Raw genomic sequence first — 12,065 nt, 5'->3', positions numbered from 1 at the left:
ACTGAGAAAATACAGTGCAGTACTTACCACCTCCCTGCCAAAACACCTTTTTCTTGCAAAATTCTCATTGCCAGCCTGTTCAGCAGTGATACAAAATGTAATGAAAGTAATGTAATGCATCTTTATATCACCCTCCCTTTCAAGCACCTATCTCTGATGAGATGGAGTTTTTGCCTCATTATTCATACAAACATGAAAAGCATCACTTTCTGATCATAATGATGATAGCTACATGCATGTAAATAAATGGTCTCAGGAAATGAAAATAATGCCTCAAGTCCTTAAAGTCATTCTGACTGCTAGCCTTATTTCTATGTTTAATTTACTCAAGATGATTTACAGCATAACCCAGTAGTTTAATGGAGTAATGTACAATAGTGAAAAAACTTCTTTCCAAATGAAGAATGTATTGCACAAGATAATATGAAAAGCAAACTTTCTAAGGTTCCTTTTACATTATTTAAAATTGCATTTATTTTTATCCTTTCCTTAAGTTTAGTAGGAATTCAGTGCAAATATTCTAAGCAAGAGTGGTAGCCTTGTCTGTCATAAGATTTTCTGACACTTATGGCCTTATTTCAAAATCCTATTGTGTTTATCAAATTGAATTGAAATTATTAAGGCTCTTAGACTTAATATTTTTGAATATTTTATTTGAATTAAACCAACTACGGAAAAATATGTGAGTTTGTCCATACAAAAACGATCTGGCAGTATGTTTTCAATATTGAACGACGATTAGTGATAAAAGTATACTCATTAAAAAACAGCAACAACAACAACAACAACAAACACAGAAACATAGGCACAAGAAAACTTACATAAAATCAATTTAAGCCAGATGTTTGGAACTTTTTGACAACTTTGCAACTGAAATAATGCACCTATAATGTATTTTATTTATGCAGCTATGTGTTTAAAAGTAATAGTAATAATATAGGGATTGCATGCAACTATACAAGACTGTAATACAAAACAGTTTGGACTTTTCTTGTTATTAAGATTTTTTTTTTTTCTTTGTAAGCCTACAATTCATGCAGAATTAAAAACATGTTTAAGTTGCATATGGTTAAGTGCCTCTCACTGTTGTAATGTAGAAAAAAAAATGCGTCATCCCTGTCTACTACCTGGGTAACAGAGGGAAGAGTTTTTTATACACACACACACACACACACACACACAAACATGAAACATCTTGAACTTACCTTTTAGTACCTTGCAAACATATTTTCCTGATCCAACAAAGTTATGAGAAGATCTACACTGTAAATCATTATGAAAACTCTATCTCTGCTTGATTCCTACTGTTGTGAGAGATGTTGCAAATATTTTTCCACACTTGCATACATAAACAATACATATAATAAACAATACATACATTGTCAATAGTGGACCTCTAAGATAGACATTTTTTAATTTCTCAAGTGTAAATCTTAATGCTGAACTTCCATATTAATATTTAAGAAATCTCCCAGTTTCTCTTTAGAAGTCTGAACACACTTTTGATACTTCTAATAACCACAAAATGAACTAATATAATTTCTGTCTTCTTGCTTTCATCTTTTAGTATTTCTGAAATTTTCCCTATCCATTGTTAAAATACCTTTTTATTAGCAGCCTTTTTCTCCCTGCGTAAAGCTGTACAGGTATCTATCCATGGCTCATGGGAATTTCCCCTTTTTTTCTTTTTTCTTTTTTTTCTCTCCAGATCATTAAAGACCAGAAGTTAATGGTGATAGTTGGAGGGATGCTACTCATTGATCTTTGCATCTTGATTTGCTGGCAGGTTGTGGATCCTTTAAGAAGGACAGTGGAAAAGTATAACATGGAGGTATGTCCTCAAGCCCAAGTAATACTTGTGGTTGTGTATCTACAGCTTTCTATAGGAACCTGCTATATGCTGTAGTTTATATGAAAGCAAGTCATGCATCTGAGGGAAACAAAGGTTTTATTTTTATAAGCAAATAGCAATGAAACAACTGCAACCAAAAGAAATCCTATGTGTGGTTTAAGGTGCTACTTTGCTGTCACATCTGAGAGTTTTTAGATGAAAGTGTTGTAAACACCGGAGACTACTCTGCTAAGGCTCACTGTTAGAGTCTGTTGTGATAAATAATAGATTATCAGAACACATTAGCAGATTTCAGTAAGTGCTCATACAAGATAAATGTAAAAGTCACTGCTTACAATGCAGTTACTACACTCTTCGTGAAGATGCTCAGGAATTATGTTAGCTACTGGTATATGTATTTTCAGTAATAGCATGTGCAAACACACACGCTGATTATTTTTATTCTAATTAAATTTCCAGAAAGGTCATGCTACAGATTTCAGTAGGGAGGAAATAATAGCTTAATGCCACATGTACAAATTCTCCAGCATTCTGGTAGGTATCTAGTGGAGAATGGAATGGAATGGAGTGGAATGGAATGGAATGGAATGGAATGGAACAATGGAGAACGGAATAGGCTTTCTGGACATGGAGGACCTGGTAGAAATAACCATGGCAGCAGTGATACAGAACCAAAAGAAAACAAAAGAAATATCATTTTGTCTGTGTGCAGATTAGCTGTGTTTGAGAATTCATAAACCCCAGCATGGAAACTAGTAATATCTGAAAAGTAGATTATGTGAGGATAATCTGGAAGTGATAGTCCGTTCTCCAGTACTTGGCAGTTGGTGATATAAAGAACAATATTTTTCTCTTGGGGTGATAGTATTTGCAAGAAAAGATATAATGCTTTGTTCCATTGTTTTTACTTTGCTCCTACTTTTCAGTGTAATTCTGAAGTTTCATCAGGAGAAGATTTTACTTTTTATTTGAATATAACTTCTGAAAGATACCTTAGAATGATGTACCCTAAACTGCCATGCAAGCCTTTCAAGAAATCATTTTATAGACTGAAAAAGTTTCCACAACCATTCCCTAGAGTTTGAACTTGATTTTGATGAGACTCTCCAGCCATTCTGATTGTCAATAAAAATAGAAAGTGTAACTAAAATGTATCTTGTGCAGACACTTGTGCCCTATATTTGCAGAGCTTGAAACAATAGCAGCATGTTGACAGGCCTGCTTATTTCACTACCTTCTAACTACATTGCAACTGAGGATATTTCAGTTATCACTGTAACTGTTTCACTGTGTATATAAAAGCAAACATGCTATTATGAATAATTACAAAATCTAACTTAAATAATGCTCATTTCAAAACTTGATTGAGTTAGATGGACCAAACCAGCCCATCACTCATTGACAATTGAACTATTTTTTTTTTTTTACCCTGATCAAAGGGAAACCAAAACTGAAAGTCCTGATATCTAATCTTAGCAGAATCACAGGAGTGATTTTTTTTTTTGTAGACAGCCACAATAACTGTGAAGCTGTCAAGCCTTAAATGCAGTATATTTGAAAAGTAATTGTAATTGCAGTTCTAAAAGCTTGCAGTTCAGATCTGAACTTATGAGTGTGTAACTTATACTGCTAAAACCTTAGTAAGTTTTTTCCATACTTGGCATTATGATCATGGGGTTGCACACCAGTGGCCTGAATAATTTTAAAGCTGGACCTCTCTGGGAACTGGGTAAGCCCATGCAAAATCTTTAAAACTCACATAAAAATGGGTAATGTGTGCATGAATCTATGTTATATTTTAAATACTCGGCATAGAATTGACTGAGATTCTCTGTTAGAAATCTCTGTTGTGACTGTAAACTACTCAGAATGCTTTCTTAAGCTAATGGACTTGAGGAGGGGAGGAATTAAAAGTAATATGCAAGTAAATGTTGTCATTAAAGTATTTTTACTTATTTGAATTATTATACATATCTAAGCAATGAGGTTAACTGCAATTTATTTTCCTGAAGCAGGCCTCTCTAGGTCCCAGAAAGCCCTTACTTTAAAAAAAAAAAAAAAATAATAATAATAAAAAAAAAAATTGTATTTGCATTTGTCATTTTCATTTTAGGGATTTTTTTACTGCATTCTGCAATAGTGAACTCTTTACTTGAGTAGTTTGTTGTGTGTTTGGAAAATACTTATCACATGGTAAATACTACTGGAGGCAAGTTTCTGTTTTAGTTCTGAATTGAAAATGAAATATTTCTTATCTTACTTGTGTCTGAGAAACAATTTTAATGGCATGTTTTCTCTCAGTTAAAGTAGATCTAAGTAGTAGAGACTAAACTGAATGTAGACTCCAAAGTTCTGAGTGCTATCAGTCATTTTAGCTATGACCCATTTCTTTGCATCAAGGTGTTTTGAGTGCTATTTTAATTATGAATACTCACTGACTTTCTTTGTAGAAGTTGTGTGTAAAGATTTAACACTTTCAGGTGGTCTTTATTAATTGTATTTTCATAAATGGAAAGTATAAGTGAAAGTAACCAAACTGAGAAGTTTTAAATCAGTGTCCTTTGTTAGAAATTACTCACTAAATGGTTTATTTGAATCTCAACCAGCAAATTATCAAGTACTTCTTAAAACTCCAAATTCCTTTCTCTGAATTTGTGAAGTCAATCTATATTTTATATACTGCATAGTATATCTAATACTGAGTATATTTATATATAAATATACTATTTATATGTCTTAAAGCTGAAGATGAGCAGCCTATGTCTAAAAGTGTAAAGGAAAGTGAAAAGGCTTCTGTTGGAATGAATGGCACTGGCAGGAGCAAGAAACAAACTGGGATGTTTGTCCATCAGTTTTCGGATTGGTCTCTGCAATCCAGACCCTAGACATCAGCTTTTCTTGAGAAACACACATTTACGAATGCTCTAAAAGACTCAATTAAAAGTTACAATGACTGAGACCTAAAGTATACAGATCCTCCAGCCATCATTAGTTACTTGTATTTGAAATATAAGCAAGAAAACTTCTTGCTTAAAACAGACTACAGAATAAAGAAGGGACAGCTTTAAAAGTTTTTGTAGCTGTACTCCAGTTTACTACAAAAGAATGGTAAGGTTCTTCCTACATAATCTATGTATAGAGTACTGTAGGCTTGATTCTCACAGAGTGCAAAAGCATTTTCTGACACAAAACGCTTCTCAGCTTCAAACAACAGTGTGGAAAGGTGGTTTTTAACCGTAATGTTAACTGTGTTCATCTGTTTTTTTTTTATTACATCCTCTGTAATGTTTTTCTTTTGCTAATGTTTCAGAAGAAACCAGTGAAGAGACCAGTCGCTGATTTTCTCAGTTTCTTTCTAAGCTGTACTTGAAATTTGTGTTTATCTGCCCCACTGGCAGAGCTCTACTTTCTTTTTCAAATCATCTGATTTTTTTCTAGTTTCTTAAGAAATATTTATATACAAAGGTGTTATGTGTGTGCCTATTTATTCCTGTTGCTCAATAAATTTAGAATCAGTCAAATTCAGATAGTTTTGACAGCTCTTAAGGACATAGCATTGCTACAGATATCATGGAAACAGTCACCTGTATGGAGGAAAGATTCTGATAGAATCTCCCTAAGGGGAGAGTTTCAGTGTGAGTTTACTCTTCTTTCTAAAGACAAACATGATATATGCTCTGCTGCTGAGGAGTGTTACTGACACAGAGAATCCAACCACAAGACAAAATTATGTAATAAAACAACACTCATTTCATCTTCTCTCTGATGCACCTGCTTTGGAGTGAAACCACTGTCTGAAATAGCAAAACCTTTTATGAAACACTTCTCCCTGAGCACCAGGGACATTACAATTCAATTTCATACTTACTACAGTTCAGTAAGTCTTTGTGTAGACATGCAGACATTCACACTTCTTACTCAGAGTACAGATTTCTAAGATGTGGGCACAGATTGAATCTCTGTGGCTGTAGAAGGTAACCATAATAATGTTAAACAAATAAGAACTAGGGGAGATATACCAGATTTTATAGTTCCCAAAAGTAAAATGGTCTTAGATCAGTGCTAGACTCATGAAAAAAACAATAATTTGCATGCCAGATGCCAGTATTTCTTGCAACATTTTAAATCTGTTTATCTGGGATAGCAGTGTTTTTGTTCCTTGATGTCTCAGTACTAGATATACAGTTGTCACTGTGATGTTTCCTCCTATTCAACCATGTGATAACATATTATTTTAATATTCTGGAATCATATGGAATGTACTTAAAGTTTCACACTGACTTTTCCTGAGATTGCTGTAGTAAAAAAAACATCAGTATACAGGAAAGGTTGAGCAGGCCATGCCAGTAGTGGAATAGTGTTGCCTATTAAAGAAAACTTGAAGTAAAACCAGATTAACAAATTTATCAGTTCAGTGAGTGAGTTGGAATTCCCATGTATTCCAAGCACATGACAGTGTTATCAGCAACATGTAACAAGCCAACAAGTTAGAAGATCGGCTTTGACTGACATGCCTAGGGAGTCATAAATATTGCAGGAGGAAAAATATGCATATGGAAACTGGACAAGTGCCACATCAGAATGTGCTGCACAGTGAACTTATTTCAGGGCAGTGACTGCTTCACACTTCACCAGATTGGAGTATCCAACAAGAGGGAATTAACCCTTGATTTCATTCTGAATAGCATACATACTCGAAGTGTTCATAATTTACGAAGAGTTGATATTTGAAGGGCTATTCTGCAGCTACAAATAAAACATTCTTATCTTCAATAGCTTTGATGAAGCAACAACAGCCAACAAAATAAAGTAGAGTGGTACTCAACTTCAGAAAGGGAAACAACATAACACTGAGGAAGCCTCTTAAAGAGACACTAAAGAGGACACCCTAGAGAATTTAATCTTTGCAAGTAACCTAGAGAGTATTAAAATACATATATTGGAGACACAGAGTAAGTGCATGCCACACGTCAAATAGGACTTGAAAACAGATAAACTCAGCATGGTTGAACAGCAGGAAGATATCCTTTAAAAAAATATATATGAAGTTGTATCCAAATGAAGAAAATAGAAAGGATCATGAACTCTGGTAGGTTAAATGTAGAACACAGTAAAGAAAGGTTAAAGCAACTGGCAAAAGGCACAAAAATGAGTAATAAATCTTTTATCTACATACTGGGAGCAGGAAGCTTGCCAGGAATTCTGAAGAGATAATGTTTGATCAGAATACTATGGCATTGCTTGCAGAAAACAGGGTCAAATAGAATTATTAAATGACTTTTTTTTTTTTTTTTTTTTTTTTTTAATTGAAGAGCTTATGGAGATTTCTATGCTAGAATCCTTGTGATGAACTCGCTGAAGAGTGATGAGCTGCTGGTAGGAACAAACTGTTTACAAATAAGGCACTAGAACTAGATTGTTTTCCAAAGCAGTTCAGAGGTACTAGTGAAATTACTGACAGCAGTACATAATCATAAGCTCAGAGCTGCTTTGATATCTGAGAGAAAAGTTGTAAATGTCTTGCCGTGTTTTCAAGGCAGACTGGAAACCTCATGGCTTTGAGCTAATGCTGTAACAGGCCAACTGATAAAAGTTATAGTCAAGGGTAGAATTAGAGATTAATGTACAACACTGAAGAAGAGTTGATATGGCACTTGTGGAGGAACATATGATTCAAAAACTGTGAAATCCTTTGAAGAAGCCAGCAAGCATGTGAGCAGAAGCTGACACAGCCTGCTGGGTCTCCAGAAAGGACATGACAATTTCTTTCATCAAAGGCTCTTATGGAAATTAACTAGCCATGGAAAAAGAGAGAAACCTTCAAACAGGCATCAAATATTTTAGAACAAGAAAACAGAATTCAATAATACCTAAAAGTTATCTTTGGGGAAGGAGGGATGTAATTCCTTCAGGGATCTGCACTGGGACCTGCGTTCTTCAGCGGAAGAGGAAGTGAATAAATGACAAAATTTTAGCTGTAATAGTAAAGTATTCCAGGTAGTAAAAAGATGGGCTGATTCTGAAGAACTCTGGAGGGACATTGCAAAACTCCGCTTTTGAACATAAAATGTCTGGAAAAAAAGAAACTTCTATAATGAGCTTGTAAGTGCTGTGTAGGGAATAAACCAGTCCTAAGTTTTCATAAATAATGGTAGGTTCTGGTTACTTCAGTGCTATATTGGAGCAAGGAATTGGTGTTAGTAAATTCTATGAAAATGTACTGAGTAGCAATCAAAACCTGTAGTGCTAGGACTTTCTAGGGAGTATTTGGGGGGAAAAAAAAAATTACACAACAAAGCAGAGAAAATTGTGTGATCTTATTAACTGGGTCTGGTTGGGACAGAGTTAAAATTCTTCATAGAAATAACCCTGTGGTGCTGTGTTTTGGATTTGTGTCTAAAAATGTTGATAGCACAGCAGCGTTTGGGCTAATGCTGAACAGCACTCACATGACCTCTTTTTACTGCACACACAGTGAATAGGATGGACGAGAGACTGGGAGGGGACAGCCAACACAGCTGATCCCAACTGGCCAAAGAGATATTCTTTACCATATGTGCAACAGCATGCTAAGCAAGTCGTGCTCAGCAATAAAAACTGGGGTGGAGGAAGGAGTGCAGGAGTTGTCTTCCGGGGACTGGTTGTGCATTAGCCATCATGTGGGAGGTGCTGAGACGTTGCCTTTGTATCACCATTTTTTCTGTGATTTGGTTGGTTGGGGTTTTTTTTTGTTTGGTAGAAATTTTCCACTTGTTTTTTTTTTTTCCTCTTTTCCTCAGTTATTGAGCTGCCTTTATTTTGACTGATGAGCTTTCTTGCTTTTGTTCTTCCTATTTTCTCTCCTGTCCCACTGGGATTGTGAGTGAGCAAGTGGCTATGTGGGTGCTTGTCTGCTGGCTGGAGCCTGCTTTGGCCATTTGAAGAGCCTTAAACTAGCAAAAGTGGTTTGTCAGGACTCAGTCATTCATTAGCTGGAATAAGTAGGTGCCGTACATCCTTTTGGCTGCAATTGCTTGGCTGATACTTCATTAGAGAAGGTACCAGCTTCCAGACCTTTGCTTCAATGTAATGTGAAATGGTCTTTTCTGATTACAGCTTAAGCAGCAATTTTAGACATTATTATCCCATTTTCTATGCAAAGTTTTACTGATATAGTGTTAGATAGGCTTTTAGATTTTGCTTTTAAGTACAGCTAGAGGAAACACACTTGTAGACTAGGTAAATTCAGTTCATTTTACATCTCTTTGATTAAGACAGAATTGCTTTAAGCCTGGCTTAAAACAACTAAATTGCCTGAATTTTTTTTTCAAAGTACTGATAGCAATGTTAGCTGGATTGAAATAGCTCTGCAGATGCACAAAGATGTTTAAGATTTTCTCAATAAGTGCATATAAATGCAACAAGATTGAATGAGTAAATGTTGTGTCTGAGTATCTGATAGTTTTTTCTGTGTGCCTGCTCCAAGTCTAGTACATAAAGAAATAAAAATTCCAGGGATATTATTTGGTCTGCAGGTGAATTCAACAAAACATTTAATTCTAGAAGTAATTCAAGGTAGTAATGCCAGGCCACTGCTCAGTGAGAGTTGTGTGGATGTAGCTTAGATGAGATGTAAGTAAAACTCAGAAATGAGCTCATATATTACATTTGGAAGAAAAGAAAGGCTAAAAGCATGTACAAGGAGAGCATGATGCTCTATCCTAATATTTAGGCCAGTAAACTAAGAGCAGAGGCCACCAAACAAAAAAAACTTTCTTTCGGACAGCCTTTTTTTCATGTAGAATTGCATTGTTTGTGTGCTTTTAAGCAAAAAAATGCATGAAGGCTGGTATTCAACTATATGGGCGTAGATCAGATAGCATTTTCATATGAAATTGTGCTTAAGTCCTAGACTAGTAACCCGAGTTACTGAATTTTAATACCTTTACTTCACATTTTTACCATTTTTTTCCCTTTTAATTCTTGTCTTCAGTCATGACTACTGTTACTGTAAGAACTTGAAAATATACTGCTGTGAAAGTATATACAGTGTAGAGCATGTGTGTGCATCTGTATGTACATGAGTAAAATGTGAGGATTGGTAAAGATGTCTGGTTCTAATTCACGTGCTCAAGTAGAATTAAGCAGATTCTTCACTGAACTGAGACAATCATGTTCTTTTCTCTTTCTGCATATGTACATATGCACAAACAGATGTGTTTAGAGGTGTTGTTTATACTGTGGTATTGGGCCACATTCAGTCAGCTAACAGCTGGCTTAGTAAGAACTTCGTCAAAACTAGATTATGAAATGAAGTATATAATTGGCTGAAATAGCTTCTGGAGGTGTTCAGCCTAATGCCGGTCAGAGCTCCTTAGTCAATTTTTTCTCTAAATATCAATGTGCCCATCTGTTTCCCCTACTATTTCTTAAATAAGTTTGATTTCTTTCCTTCCAGTTTGAAATATTACAGGCATTGGGAGCCAAATGTCTCCTAAAATATGTAGCCTGTTTTCAAGCCCTGTAGCTCACAGTGGGCAGCCCACCACAAGTTGCTGAAACTGAGAACGCTCACTTGCATCTGCTGAAGCCCACCAGTGGCTGGCAGACATGCCAGTGAGGATGAAAATAAATGGCAATGGAAGTCAGCTGTAAACCTTCTGGTGGCCCAGAGGATCTAAAGGAGGTCCAAAGAAAGACTAAATATTAAAGAGCAAATGCTGGTTTACTTGTCTTTCTGATGTGACATCAGTTTCCAAGGGAACAGAACAAAACGTGAGGACTGAGAGCCAGCAACTGAGATTGACTCAGCTGGTGGCTAGTTCTACTTATGTTGCCATGGAAACAGATATCAAATTGGCAAAAATAAAGAAATAAGGGTCAGTTCCAAAATGGCAGGATGAATGGCTGCTGCTTTATCTACTTAATAAAATGAGGCATGCTTTTGTTCATTCCCCTTCAGTAAGCAATTCTACTTCTGGCTCCATTATTTACTTACCAAGAAATATTGCTTACCAATCTTAGGAACGTAGGCTCCACTATCACACACCAGACTTGTAGTTCACATGTTTCAGCAGTTTTCTTGCAACATTTGCTGACACAAATGCTTTCAGATGTGGACACTAGAAGCATATTGTGCATGATAGAGAGTTCATCTGTCCCACTTATATTTTCACCTATGGTTCCCTAGTGGCTTCAACTATGCGGTTTTATATACCTCACAATACTCTTTTGTACTTTTACTACTTGAATACTTTTGTTAATTCAATAAATGGCTGTTGTTCTTGACTTGCTAACTTGCAGTTCATTGCAATTGCTAACTATATGCTGCGTGAAGAACTTTTTTCAGTTTTGAAGAGGTTGCAGTATAGTTCATTGAATATACCTTTTTTTTTTGGGGGGGGGGGGGGGAAGAAAAAGAATTGAATTTTTCCCATTTACTTTTGTTGTACCTTTCATTATTTCACATGTGTTCGCTATAGATCCTTATTTTTCTTTTTCTCTGTTTGGTAGACAGTTCCACTTTCATCTAGCTTCCTTTCCTACAACATAGAAAATCTAAGGCACCCTTTTGGTTAGAATGATGAATATTGTGCATTTCAAAAGATCTATGTGATAGTGTTCTGTATTATTCATCCTATTCCTTATGTTTTGTGTACTGTTTTTCACTGTTATTAAGCAAAATTTTGGATTTTGCTGTCAAATTTTTTCCTAGATCATTTCTGTGCATTAAGGCCCTTAGAAAATGTGTATGTAGTTCCATTGTTTTAAAGTAAAAATGACTTTACAGTTACTTCAGTTGATCTCTATTTGTTGTGATATTTCTCTCTCATCTTCATCACTTTCCTCACAAATCCTTGTAGTCAATTAACCTCAACAGTTTTGGCTGCACATTTACCTGCTAGTGCTGTTGAGCAATACTGACTTCAGAACGAGAGTATGGCTCTTAGGATGGAAGTGTTACTCTGGAATATGGAAGCATGACACTGGGCTCATTTGCGTATAGTTATTGTTACTCATGTTGTTGTAATGCAGTCATATTTGTAGCGTATCCTCACTTCAGGAGCACTTTGCTCTAGCTCTTCTTTTTCTAAGAACTCAACTACAGAAGGTGCTCAGTAGGTCCCATTCTTTTGTATTTGGCAATCCAGCCTATGGTTCTTCTCTTGGGAGTTCAAGATACAATGTTCAATCTTAAGAGGAAAGACTATCTGAGGACAGGAAATCAGGTGGC

General features: G+C 35.6%; 1 protein-coding gene across 1 annotated transcript in view; it reads left to right on the top strand.

Annotated features, from left to right (window-relative positions):
- The window catches only part of GABBR2 (gamma-aminobutyric acid type B receptor subunit 2), a 445,157-nt gene that overhangs the window by 313,779 nt on the left and 119,313 nt on the right, over positions 1–12,065 (top strand). The window contains exon 13 of the mRNA XM_042839905.1: positions 1,709–1,831. Within this exon, the coding sequence (XP_042695839.1) occupies positions 1,709–1,831 (123 nt within the window). The remainder of the gene's footprint in view (positions 1–1,708; positions 1,832–12,065) is intronic.

Source organism: Centrocercus urophasianus, unplaced genomic scaffold, assembly GCF_019232065.1.
Source record: "Centrocercus urophasianus isolate 14NV4802_14NV808 unplaced genomic scaffold, USGS_Curo_1.0 seq_11, whole genome shotgun sequence".
NCBI classification, from domain to species: domain Eukaryota; kingdom Metazoa; phylum Chordata; class Aves; order Galliformes; family Phasianidae; genus Centrocercus; species Centrocercus urophasianus.
This window is presented reverse-complemented; position numbering and strand designations above follow the sequence as displayed.